General features: G+C 35.0%; 1 protein-coding gene across 1 annotated transcript in view; it reads left to right on the top strand.

The window, feature by feature from the left end:
• Positions 1-14,090, top strand: part of DNAJC1 (DnaJ heat shock protein family (Hsp40) member C1) — a 193,285-nt gene that overhangs the window by 80,393 nt on the left and 98,802 nt on the right. The window contains exons 2-4 of the mRNA XM_074943406.1: positions 5,016-5,117; positions 5,947-5,993; positions 13,235-13,400. Of these exons, the coding sequence (XP_074799507.1) occupies positions 5,016-5,117; positions 5,947-5,993; positions 13,235-13,400 (315 nt within the window). The remainder of the gene's footprint in view (positions 1-5,015; positions 5,118-5,946; positions 5,994-13,234; positions 13,401-14,090) is intronic.

The raw sequence follows: 14,090 nt of genomic DNA, 5'->3' as shown, positions 1-14,090 counted from the left end.
AATTGAAGAGAGAGATGGGCAAAGAAGGGTTTTTTTTTTTTTTAATTATTTATTTTTAAAGCATTAGGTACTTTGCTTTCTGGCTTATTAGTAGAATTAATTGAAACATTAGTTTTCACTTTGCAAAACTGAAAACTCTTGAACTTTAAAAAGAAAATATTTCTGTTACAAACCACCCTCATTGCCACTTTCACATCTTCCCATTATAAAATGTTCATTTTTTGAACTGAGATTTTCAGTGGTTGGTCTTTTCCCAAATCAATACTTTAAAAAAAAAAAGTGTAAGAAGAATTTCTGCAGCAATTTAAATAATCTAGTGGTAGGGTATACTTTTATTTGAGACGGGAGTACAACACGAACAACTCAGATATGAAACTTGGACATAGAGCTCTTCAAGGTCTTTGTCTTTCTGTTCCAATTGGTGAAATTTTAAAGTGATTGAAAAATCATGTGCGAGCATGCTTCACTGGTATCCAAGATTATAGCGGAGCCCAGAAATGATTTGTCAACCCAGAACTTGATGAGGCCCACCATATCAGCCTAGCTCCCAGTGTGCTGGATTTCATTAGCGCAAAGACTAAGAAAACTAGCATGAGATTTTAACTGTCTCACAGAAGTGGATGCTGGCAGTAAGGTGTATGTTTTAGCTAATTGAGATAAGGATTTGGACTTTTATACTTGAAATTTTATACTAGTAAGGCTTTCTCTTGCTGCAACCAGTTATGCTCCATGGGATGCCTGATGCTGAAAGTATCCTAGTACAGTGTTTGCTCTGAAGCATGAGGTGATTCATTACAGGATTACTAGTCACTTGAATTTAGGAGGACTGGCTGAGCTGGTGCTATGCTGGTGACTTCATACCCACATGAGGACGGCAACATGGCAGACTACACTGGTTCAGTCAGCGACAAAGCATAGTTTCCAACATGAAACAGAGTGCCAGGGACAACTCTAATAAATTGAGTGTCTGGGGCAGGGGTTCTCAACCTTTCCAGACTACTGTACCCCTTTCAGGGGGTCTGATTTGTTTTGCGTACACCAAGTTTAATCTCACTTAAAAACTACTTGCTTACAAAACCAGACATAAAAATACAAAAGTGTCACAGCACACTATTACTGAAAAAGTGCTTGCTTTCTCATTTTAACCATATAATTATAAAATAAGTCTATTAGAATATAAATATTTTACTTATATTTCAATGTAATACTTGAGCCTGTTTTTCACTTGAGACTTGTTGGAAGCCGGAGCCCCACCGCCTGGACTTGAAGCATGTAACTGAGCTTCCCAAGGTGCCCCGTGAAATGGGGCCCCAGGCAGTTGCCCTGCTTGCTCCCTCTAAAGTTGGCTCTGCACTTGTGAGCCCCATAAACCCATCCGCAAACCTCCTGGGGATCACAAACCCCAGGTTGAGAAACACTGATCTAGATGAATTGAGTACCCCCTAGAAGAACTCTGCGTGCCCCTGGTTGAGAACCACTGGCCTGGAGTACTAACAGGCCCCTCTGCTATTGGACATGTGCATTTTAGGTAATTGTAATTGTTTTCTTAAAAGCAAGAGAGAGAATCCAGTTTTCACTAAAATGTGAATGATGCCCTCCTTGAAGTCCCCAGAGCCACCAAAAAAAAAAAAAAAAAAAAAAATCTTGAAAATGTGGTTGCCCAGTCTTCCTTCTGTCTTCAAATGGCTGTCCTGGGACCCACCTCTACTTGTTTCTTTTGTCCGCATAGAGCACACTCTTAGTGCTGACTGTTCCTCAGCTTCTACTGGAGCCTCATTGCAGGAGGCTACAGGAGATGAGACTGAGAGGCAGCTAGCAGTAAGTGGAGCTGTTAAATAAAAGGTTATTAAAGCAGCTGGTAAAGATGCTGCTGGGGTCTGATTACAGAAGTATAATAGTTTGCTCCTTCTCCCACAGTTCAGTACATTGCCTAGAATTGCATTTACGTGGGATGCTTAACCAAAACCAAACAGGACTTTTGGGTACTGTGGCAAGGCAGATGGCTGTCTGTAATTGTTTCAGAACAGTTTGTTGAGTCATTACGTGGATGAAGACTGAGGATGAAGACCCAACATGTGCTATAGCAGAGAAGGCTCATGCCTTAGTAATCAATAAAAAGAAAAGGAGTACTTGTGGCACCTTAGAGACTAACAAATTTATTTGAGCATAATCTTTCATGAGCTACAGCAGACCACTGAAGACAGACCCTAAAAAGATCTGGAGACTTTTCTCAAGGTGCCCAACATTACCTAAAGGCTGTCTTTTTAGCGAACAAAGTCTCAAGGAGCTACATAATTTCATTGTATTTAAAAACCTTGTTTGTACGAATTGAGTTACCTGACGTACTGATGGTTACTTTCAGATTAGTATAGACCAGGACAAATTGTGTTCATTCTTGTCAGCTAAACATGGCATGATGTTGACTGTGGTTTATCACTGATCTACTCCCCGCCCCCCATTGCCTTCCCCCCCCCTCAATTTGAGGGTTTAATCATGATTAGCTGACATGCTGAACACAATTTGTCCTAGTTTTACTGAGTGCAAAGCCATGATCAGCGTTGTATCTGCTAACTTGATTCTCTTCAACAATATTCAAATACAGTAGCATTTTGTAGTGAGAACAAGCCCAGTCTGTTGATGAGGTTCTAACTGGAGCAATGGGTGGTGGTAAATAAAATAGTCTGTAAATTATTTCCTGTACCTAGCATAGTATGTGTTGTGTGTAAATAAGTTAACTTCGATTTGATACTTAATTTTGTATTTATATTACTCCACAGTTTTATTTAGATTTAAGAATAAATTTGCTTTACTGTTTCTAATCACTCTTTCCTTTCTCTGCTGTTTAATTCTAAGAAACCGAAATTATGGGAATAGAAGAGATCTAACTTGAACTCTCAAAACATACTACTGTAACAAGAGCGAGAACAACCCTTACACTTAAAATCTTACACAAATAAAAGAGGCTTTATTTTGGGAGCAGGGTAATTCATTGTAAATTTTCCTTCCAACCCACCAAAAAAAAAAAAATCCTACAAATTCCTTTGTTAGTCTGCTTCTAGATCTGAAGGAGTTGACTCTGACAGTATTCTTCCAACAACTCCTTAAAATGTTCTTGTCAGACCCTTAGAGAAGCAACTCTCAGTTAAGGGTCACCAATAAAATTAAATGCAAATCTTGATAGAGATGAAGTACAACAGTAGATTAAGATGGGAGGAAAAGGGGATCAGGGTAAACTGCAGGCTTTACAATCTGGAGGTACTATTCCTTTGATCTTGTCACTGTCCAAGTCCCTGATTTTTCAAAAGTATCTTTTTGTTGCACATTTTCTTTTTGCAGTTTCTTATATACCTCTATTAAATTTCCAGGTGGAAAACTTACATTACATTGCACACAGAAAAATTATTTGGAATGCTAACATTTAGTCACAGTTCCTCTTCCCTCCATTCTTCACTTTCAAAAAGAAAACTTTTTAAAACATGACTGTATGGAAAAACTTCCACTGTCTTCGGTGGGGGTTGAAGCAAGCCATCAGTCATCAAATAGAATTCTGCTTTTGGCTGTGCACCTTCAGAAGTATTAGCTGAAAATAAAATAAAATGTTGTGCGTATACAAGGAGGTGTTTTCTTTAAAAAACAAACAAACAAACAAAATTTTAAATTTCCTCTAAATGGTCCTGACTCTAAACAATTACTATTGACAGGAGAATAGCCTGCAGAGATCTGTGTTTGAGTTATAGAATAACAAAATTGTATCTTAAAATAAAATTACCATTCCATAATTAAACTACCTCTCAAACCCCTTACCTCCTACACACACAAGACTCTCTCTATATATTACAAATCTATTCACTCTTGAGCTAAAACTTTTAAACAGAGTTATAGTTTGGTGCTATAAACCTGAAAAATTTGTAATGAAAACAATGGTTTGTAATGGAAATTTGACAGACTAATTACAGTGTTGTTTTAATTGTCTTATTTCAGTTTTGTTCCTCTAACAGCTGTTCGGTTATAGGGATCTGTTTGTTTTTTACTCAGTCTCTGTTGATAGTCGTGTTAAAATATATCTTAGAGAATAAATCCTAAAACAAGAAATTTTAAATTTCATGAGACTTTTATTTTACCTCAGCATGTTTTGACAATAGAGACGTCTTGGTCTGTTTAGGTTGTAGTCTTTAGATTTGAGCATTCATACTCCATCCTGATAGATTGCCTTGGTGGTGATTTCCATTAAATACAAATTCCTGGTTTATAGCATGCATGATAACTTTGATGTGCATTTTTTAGTAAGCAATAGATACAACCTCATAAAATCCCTCTGCTCTGGGTGATCTGTATCAGCCTAGTAACTTAGTTATATTTAAGTAGATACACAGTAAATGATTGTATATGTGCAATTAATTTGATATTTTGTTTTATAGTCCATCATTCACAAACGTGAGAAGTAAAAACCAAAAGATTTCTTATCTTATATTACAACTATATACCAGTATAGTCATGGTAGTTTCAAATTAAAAACAAGCTGAACCTACTTCAGAAAATACATTTCTTTAGACATATTGAAATTGAATTTGCATGAAAATCCTGTATGTAGAGAATTAGGGTAAATAATATTAAGGTAGAAACATATGTCAAGGCTTCAGATTTAGAAATGTAGCTTGTGAAAGAATGACGACTTTCTTGAAGATACACAGATGTATTAATTTTTAATTTCTTTTTGAGCTCTAAATTAGTGCAGAAGTTTTACTGGTTAATTTTAAGAAAGCAAGTGTTTGAAAGTTTTGGCAAATACTAACTTGTTGTAATGAATGTATGGTAATGAAAGAAGTTAAGACGAGAGATGAATTAGAGTGAATGATTGTTCAGTCATGTCGGTCAGTGTAGCTGCATAGCTTGGTTGTTAGACTGATTGCTCAAATTACATTGCCTCAGGTCCTGCATTTGGTTGGCTGTCTTCTCAGATCTTAACAAGGTTCTGGGAATTTGTTTCTGACAAAGTTTGCTTTGTGTTTTTGCAGGATGCTTCATCTGCAGAGATTAGGAAAGCATATCGCAAGCTTTCACTAACTTTACACCCAGACAAGAACAAAGATGAAAATGCAGAAACCCAGTTTAGACAAGTAAGTGACACATGCTATAATATACTTTTTGGGGGGTTGAGGTTGGGGGAATAAGATCAGAATTTTTATAACATAACTTTACTTACTAACATCAAGAATAAATACAGTTTTGATAGCAAAGTAAAATTTTGTAATTATTTGTCATTTTCAAACGGCAAAATTATTCCTGTATTAGTTGGATTTAGTGTTGGACAAATGTCATATAAAATGTTCTGTAGCTAGTTCAGTAACTCAGATTAGTATTCGAGTATTTGAATACATTTGATTTACAAGTATTTTAAAATATTTAGCTGTATTCCTGTTAACTGGAAAACAAATGTTTTATTCTTTTCCCTCTGCATAAAAGCATACATACAAACTTCTATTAAAAGGGAAAGTCTGTCTGTAAGTGTACACTTTGCCTTTTAATAGAAGTTGGGAAAAAGATCTTCTCATCCATCTTCATTATATGTCATTTAATGTAGATATCAGTAAAATTATCTTAAGTCTTGATCATTTTCCCTTCTGAATCTTGACATTTAACAGAGCAATAGGGTATGCCTGTCATAGTTCAGCTTTACCAGTTCAATGTACTTCACAAAACGAAGGCTACTTGCTGTGTGGTGTTATAATTGGAGTACCTTTGGACCTATTGAAGGGACACTATTAACTTAAAAATCACATTCCTGATGGAAATTTTTTACCTATATTTGAGACAAATATCACCTCAGATTGAAATATTAGAGAGGAAAAAAAATCTGTTTTTAAGATTTGATTGCTTTGTGCATGGTGTTTTCACTGTTTCCTTTTCATAGTCATTTTCTTAATAAAAGCAATGCTTTTATTTTAGTTGGTGGCTATCTATGAGGTTTTAAAGGATGAAGAGAGAAGGAAGAGGTGAGTACACTTTGCATATTTTTAAATAAACCTCTCATGGGTGCTAATCCTACAAAATTTATGCACATGCTTAACTTTATGCATTCTGAGTAATCCTTTTGACTTCACTGACTCTCACTGAATATAGTTAAGCACATATATAAGTCTTTGCACAATGTGGGGGCATAATTTTTATTTAGCTACTATTTAAAGTAAATAGAATGCATATAGGTATATGGCACATGTTTTAGTGAGATAAGCTGATTTCTTCCTTTGATTCTTAACATTTTTTAAAACAGTTTGTATTTGGAGTGAAATTTTCTCTGTTAGAACAATCTCTAAAAGATTAGTATTTGTAGTTCTGTATTTCTGGATCATGTCCACATGAGGAGAGAGCCATAAATTGGTGAGTTACAATTTTAGGCATGTGAGTTGAGAATTATAACCCACTTTGCCCACCTGTTAGTTCTTGTGTAGTGAGAAGGAACCATAACATGATGCTTAGGTACTCTGTTCCTGAATGTTTCTAGCTTCATGTATTTTGATATTTTTCTTTTAAAAAGCATATAATTTAGGATACTGCAAACATACAATTATATTAGTGTCTGGATAAGCCTAGGGGTTTTTTTAAGTGGTACATAGTTGCCCTGGTGTATAATTTAAATATTTGACTAGTGCCCCAGAGGCTTAAGTGGTGTTCCACGAGTACCTGAAAGATAGCCTTAATGGACATTAGCTTGTGTTTGGACTGCTTTCCAGAGGACTGTAACGTGCCTGTACATATAATCTGGTTTGGGATATCCACTTGAACTAATGATTTTCAGGTTTACTTGGCAAAAGAAAGAGTCATGCTCCCAGCACAGGAGTTCTAGTAAAGTATCTTTAGGTTTACAGCTCTCTAAACAGGGATTCTCAGGACCTTCTCTTGAAGGCTTTTGGCTTTGTAGAAATCTTGGCAGGAATCCATGTCTCATAGCAGAGATTATCTTCTGTCTGGTAATCCTCTATTTTGAACAAGTCATGAAAATGTGTTTAAGGGAGTTTTTTAGATTGTGTATGTTTTCTACTCTGCCTCCCTCTGTGGAATTTCAACTTGGAGTCATAGATCAAGGAAAGTTAGGAAGTTTAACAATGGGTGGGCTGGGGAGGGGGGGCGTGGGTGGAAGGGGGGAGAGAAGGGGTGGGTCAGTAGCTATTTTAAAATGGTTCCAAAAGTATGAATTAGCCTGAAATTTTATGTCTTCTTGCTTTATAGGTAACATCGTTTAAATGTATTTTTCTATTTCATCATAGTTTAATGTTGAGGGAGTTTATCATGAGATTTGCCTTTGGAGTTCCTTAGGAATTTCTCCACATCTTCTATACCATGATCTTGCTTTACTTGTAATTGTGATTCAGTAGCTTGTAACTATTATGTACTTAGGCCTGTCTACCTGAGAAAATTGTACCTATTTATCTAAACCGTTTTAGAAATTGATATAATGAAATTGGTGCAGCCCCTTCATGTGAAACTTTTATTTCATTTTAAGGGAGCTTTGTGTCAGTTTAGCTTAAGTTGATGCATTACTAACAATTTTCTCATATAGACATGGCCTTCCTGATATTTTTGTCTCCTAGACTAGAGCATGTGTGTATGTATGAATGACTAGCCATTCTGTAGGAGAAAGGGTGATATTCACCTGAAAAGAGATTTCTAGAAATGGTATGCAATCTGCAGTGTAAGATCCAGTTGTCCAATCTGTTCCTCAAGAATTCTTTAGCATTTGGATTGGGGACTGAGTTGAAAAACTGAACTGACAGATACATATGTAAGTAAAGGCAGTATTCATACCCCTGAAGACACAACCAACTCATAGGTAACTAGCTTTTCCTTGATGCAAGTCTCAACTAATCATGCTGTGAATCAGTCCTCTAAAGGGACATGCCTGAGGCCAGATAACACATGTTCCCCCTGCAACCTTAAAGGTCTGGAACAGTGTGGGGAAAAAGGGATAATGGCCCCTCTAAGAGTCTTCCTAGTCCTTTGATGGTTTGGGGGAGGCATTTCATGAGCTTGTGGGCTGACCAGTGGTGCTCAGGTAAGCCATTGTCCCTTGTGTACCTGGGAGAGAGTATATAAGTAGTGTCACTCTAGCTGATCCCTCTCTCTTAGCAACTCCCCCGACCTAGCCCTACGATTAGCATAGGAGGTGGTGGTGGTGGTTTTTTTGGTCTTCTGTGGGCATTACACTAGTTGCCTTTTGGGGGGCTGGAAAGGAATTTTTCCCTCAATGTCATCAGATTGGCTGGCAATCTGTGGATTTTTTTGCTTCCCCACAGCAACTCAGGACCTGGTCAGATAGCTTGAACTGTACCTCTTGGCCTGTCAGAATTTAGCAGGTGACAGGTGTCCGGTGCTGGTACTTGTTCCATAGGAAGTCTGGTTCACTGATAAACCGAAAGCAGTAGTGCATGTTAGGGGATGGTATCCCCTAAAGTAGCTGGGGAATGGGTTTGGGGTTTCTAATGTCTGGTACAGTGGGACCAACCCCCTTTCCTCAGCCCTTTAAGCCACATGGAAGGGGAAGGTGGTCAGGTCCCAGCAATGGGCTAAGACCAGGTATCGGTGAGGGCTGATGGCAGCCCTCAATCAGGTGGAAAAAATTGAAGAAGCAATGATGACCTGCACTGTATGAGTTACTGCCAGGTAGTTCCCAGATGAGTTAAGTTAATGAAGTTGTGGCCTAATTAAACCTCACCCCTTGCATCTTGTCTTTCTTCCTGCATGTCTGGGACAATGATTGTGTGTATACAGAAACAATAATTACACTTCACAGACCAAATCAGTGGAGTAACTCCTTTTAGCAGATTAAAAATAAATTATTTTACTTTAACACATGGAGTTAGGCATAATTTATATTTTTATTCTTTTTCATTTTGGAGAATAAACGTGCCTTCCAGTATTAAGATTTAGTAGTGAAAACAAGGAGTCCTTGTGGCACCTTTGAGACTAACAGATTTATTTGGGCATAAGCTTTTGTGGGCTAGAACCCACTTCATCCGGTGTATGGAGTGAAAATACAGGAGCAGGTATAAATACATGAAAGGATGGGGATTGCTTTACCAAGTGTGAGGTCAGTCTAATGAGATAAATCAATTAACAGCAGGATAGCAAGGGTGGAAAAATAACTTTTGAAGTGGTAAGAGAGTGGTCCATTACAGACAGTTGACAAGAAGGTGTGAGTAACAGTAGGAAGAAATTAGTATTGGGGAAATTAAGTTTGGGTTTTGTAATGATGGTAATTTTTTATAAGAACAATAAATAAAAACCCTGTTTCTTTTTCAGAAAGGTTCACTCTTGCCAGTAGAATGTACTACTTTAGCATATTAACACTTCATATTTTCCTTTTTTGATTTTAATAGTAATTTAAATGTGCGTGTTATGCAATAAAATATTATTTACTTTAGATACGTGCTGTATATACAGTAGTACAGTGCACAGAGCCCTTGATGTAAATTAATCCACATAAGTGTTATGTGCTAGATAGGATCTTGCATAGGCTTTCTGTGCTGGAGTGAATTTCACCCAGTAAGATTTTTATTGGGTAAAATTACAAGCTAAACTTGCTAATAGTCATTACTTTGGTTTTAATTTGTAAAGAGAATGTGTAATTTTGAACAGACTTTTTTCCATTCACTACATCTAAGCAAATGTCTTAACAATACATTTAAACCTTAATGTTTTTAACTAGCTTTTGGTTTGTACACCCCACTTTCTGTAACATTGTGATTTTCATTACAGCAAGCATTAGTGTCTGAATCAAAATAAGCATCCTTCTAACACTAAATGAGTATACCTTAGCACTTTTTTGTGTAATTGACTGACTTTACACATAGCATATGGAAAATATAAAGTGTTCTTGACCATATTTGCATTACATGTTGCATTTGATAGTTTATGGGGGGAAAAAACTTCAGTGGTGCTTTTTCTAAGATTTAGATTTTAAATTATAAGATCTCATTACTTCAGACTTGTTTTATTGTCCTTTTTGTAAGCTACACCAGATCTCTGAAGTAATGTGTGAAACGTGAAGTTTCCTGGGCTTTAAAAAAATGGTAAACATTTTATATGATTGTAAAATAATTATACTGTAATGTTGAAATTAGCTACCAAAATTAATTGATTTTCTTGCACTACAGTAAATTCTAGAGAGTTCTAAAAACAACATGAATCATTATAGGTAGGTGAAATTATTACACTTTCACACCTGGTTCTTAATGGTGGTACTAAATTTTAAATTAATATTTTTAATAAAAGTTTTATTTTCATTATGAGGTTTACTTTCTTGTCCTGTGATTCAGTTACTTCCTGGTATTATTTATTTCCCACTATTAATTGCTGATTATTTCAAAGCACACAAAACAACTGGGCACTCTCATATGCCATATATAAGTTGCATTATGTGTACTTGCATACATCTGCGGAGAGGAAAAAAATAGTACAGATAGATCAAATGAAATTTTGTGGGAAGGAGAGGTAAGGAGTAGTAATTTAAAATAGGTTGATAAAGGAAGAATGCTTTGTAATACAATTTTGAATATGCTGCACATGCTTTGAATGACTATCCTTCATAACTACTATTTTTTTTTTTTTTTTTTTTTTTGCAAATAAGTACTTTACTGAGTAATGTGTGTGCTTCTTAATTAAACGATGTCTTAAATGTGGAAAACAAAATTACAAATTATGGGAGGCTTTTGAGTAACTCTGGGATCATTGTTCACTTGTAACCCTAAAAATCATCATGATAGCTTTATTTTTCAAATGCAATGCTTAATTACTATAGAAAGCAGTGATTTATCTTTCAACAGTATATATTCTAAAAAGTGTTTTATAATAGAAGCTATCTTCCTTTAAAATGGCCAGTCGTGTGAGCCATAATGTTCATTGATAGTAAAATCAATAGAGCATTGATTCTAAGACATAATCCTCGGAGACTGTTGTTCAGAACACTAGACATAGCCAAGTAAATACTGTGTATTGTTTAGAGTGTTTAATGCATGAAATTCTGCTGTCTTAAATTTGGTTTGTGTTAAATAGGATTTATATATTGTGAAGATAAGACTGCATTGTTGATATTCAGAACAATACTGAAAAACAAATATTTAACAGCATTATTTTATCATAACTTATTTGTTTTTCCCCTCTAGCACATAACTTAAGTTTAGTAATTAACTTGTCCCACTGTATCGGAAAGAAAAATATTTAGTAAATTAATAGTAATGTACAAAAAGACTTATCCTTTTCCCTTCACCCCCATGTGTCTTTGAGAGCTTTAAATTAATGGCGCACGCAAACATAACATTTTATTAGCAACCTTTTTTTCTGAAGTCAAATTATCCACTGTCTTAATTGAATAGAATCATTTTGCTTGCAAACTATTTTTCTTGTATTTCAACTCTAAACTATTCAGTAGGACTAGAATGCATTATGATTTTTAGATTAAACAAGTGGTAAAGTGGCTGTGTTTATTTGGTTTGCTCTTGAAATATGTAGTTTTCCATCCTTTAGTAGTTTAAGTTTAAAATGTCATTTCCTAAACTAAGTGCTGAGTAGGTTTTTGTTTTTGTTTTGTTTTTTTTTGTTTTTTTTATATATATACACACACACAGATAGGTTATTGCCTCAAGTCTTATATTGATTTATTGTGAAGGAAGAAAAAAGTTATCGTAAAATCAGAATTTACATTTCTAGATATTAATCTTATAAAATTATGAAAATGTATATGAAGACAGTTTCATGGTATACATCTTTTTTAGTATGTAACCATAGAAGTCAGCAGAATATTGTGCTTTAAATCTTTTTCTGACTAAATTACTAATAATGTCTCCTGCCTTGAACAAATAAATGGTCATTTATCAGAAGTCAAATTTTCTAGATTTTTTGAGTTAAATATATTTTGCACTTAAGACCAGTGTTTTTCCACTTAAAAAAAAAAAGTTGCCAGCAATAAATCTTTGGTTTTTTTTAAATTTCTTAGTACATCTCCAAGGTATCAATTTAATAACTATCAAAGTAGCTACTGCAGTTGTTGCATTTAAATTGATTTACATGTCAAGACTGGCAGTTTAGCAGCTGCGCTATTATTCGTGGATCGGTCAATTTACTTGAGAAAAACCTACTACTGAGTTCTACTGACCTGCATGACAATATAGGCCCTATTTCTATTCCTGTAATTAGGCCTGCGACTAACTCAGAATATTTTTAATTAAAATATTTTGGTCAATGTGTTGCACCAAATTAGGCCTTTCAGTGCAGATTTAATTCTAGAAATGGTGTGATTAGAATATGTAATGAATTGTGTTCAGTTTAAGATTAACAGGTTGTGTTTCTTGAATGTACTATTTCAAGTTTTATATTATAGCTTTTTTCCTCTGTTTTTCCTCTTAACATTTTTGGTTAGGTATCTTAAATTTAATTTTTGCATGGTTATGTAAGCCAGTATTGAAGTACATTAAATAAATTAACAGGCAAAGACTATTTATGTTAAAGTACTTCAAGGAGTAAATGTGGAAAAATAAACTGACTTTTATTCAAATGACTTTTGTAAGGACATGGTTACATTAATAAAAGTGAATAGCCTTAAAATAAATTGAACAGTTTTTAATGTGAGCAGGTTAACTTTTCAATAGCATTCTTTAGAAATAAACAAAGTTGCTTGGATCCGGTGAACCTTGATTTCTAGCTTCATAAGCAAGAGTTTAATTAGGAGGTGCACCTAGCTAGAAGGTTTATTAAATTACACATGCATTTTACTCTGTAGTGGAAGTTGATATAACACCAGAAAGAAAATCAAGAGGCAGATATTTTACCTCATTATTCAGGTTTTTAATTAGTAAAACACTTAAGTAATTGAAACTTTGTTCCTTGGGTTCTCACATTTCCATTATTTCTCTTGTTGTTCACTTGCATCCTGGGGACCTGACCATTGATTGATAGGCATGTAGAACATATGTCCCATTTTACAGCAAGTCCTGTTTCATAAGAGAATCAGATGGGGGTGCTGCAGGAATAGTAGAGTTTACCACCTTTTCTGCAAGAGATGGAAAACATTTCCACATCATACCGCTCTGAATTCTGTCTGTCCCCTGGTATTCCAAAAAAGTTACATTATTATTTTTATTTTATTTTGTGGTGTTGTGGTAATTTCTGTCTTCAACATGAAGTGAGTTGGTTTATTTCATTTTAAACTCTCCATGAAAGCCTGTTATATTTGCTACTGTAGGTATGATGATATTCTGATCAATGGACTACCAGATTGGCGACAGCCTGTATTCTACTACAGGCGGGTGAGAAAAATGAGCAATGCTGAGCTGGCATTACTCTTGTTCATTATTCTCACAGTGGGTCATTATGCTGTGGTTTGGTCAATCTACCTGGAAAAACAGCTGGTAAGTATTGGTAATAAATCAAATGCACTACAATCATTAGTTTATCTGAAATTCTTGCAGAAGTTTCCAAATAATAAGGATTTTACTATGTCTTTTACCATTAAAATTAGTTTTCTGGTATTTAAAATCGTTAGTTGTATTAGTAGCAAAGATTTTATTAACTAGTTATATGTTCTAGATTCAAAAGTCAAAATGAAATAATTTTTATATGAATGTGACATGTAAAATTTTAATATCTTATACAGTCACTGATGATAATTAGTGAACAAGATGGTTTTTTTTCTAGTTATCAGAGGAAAGAAAGACAGCAGACACTTTCTCTACCATCTGTTGAAGCAGAAACATGTCCTTCCATGGTCGTGCTTTTGGTCTTCACAAGTGTTGGGTGTGTCTGGTCTTGATTTTTAGAATTCATACTCACTTTGGCTTTTCCTGTTCTTAGTGGAGGTTTTTTCCCAAGTAAAACCTGATAAATGTTCTCTGGTCCATTAGATAAGCAGTCAAAGCTAAATCATTTTTTTAGTATTTATTCTCTTCCCCCCCCCCCCCACTCCGCACCCCTATATATCTTTGGAAGCTTTAAGTTGATGGTATAAGCGAACGTAACATAGAAAGCAATAAATTTTTGTTTATACTCTTAAAAAAAATAAATTGAACAGTATTCACACATTAGCATCTATTTACTTTTTA

This window comes from Natator depressus, chromosome 2 (assembly GCF_965152275.1).
Source record: "Natator depressus isolate rNatDep1 chromosome 2, rNatDep2.hap1, whole genome shotgun sequence".
Lineage (NCBI taxonomy): Eukaryota > Metazoa > Chordata > Testudines > Cheloniidae > Natator > Natator depressus.
The sequence above is the reverse complement of the archived record's forward strand: the minus strand, read 5'-3'. Positions and strand labels throughout refer to the sequence as shown.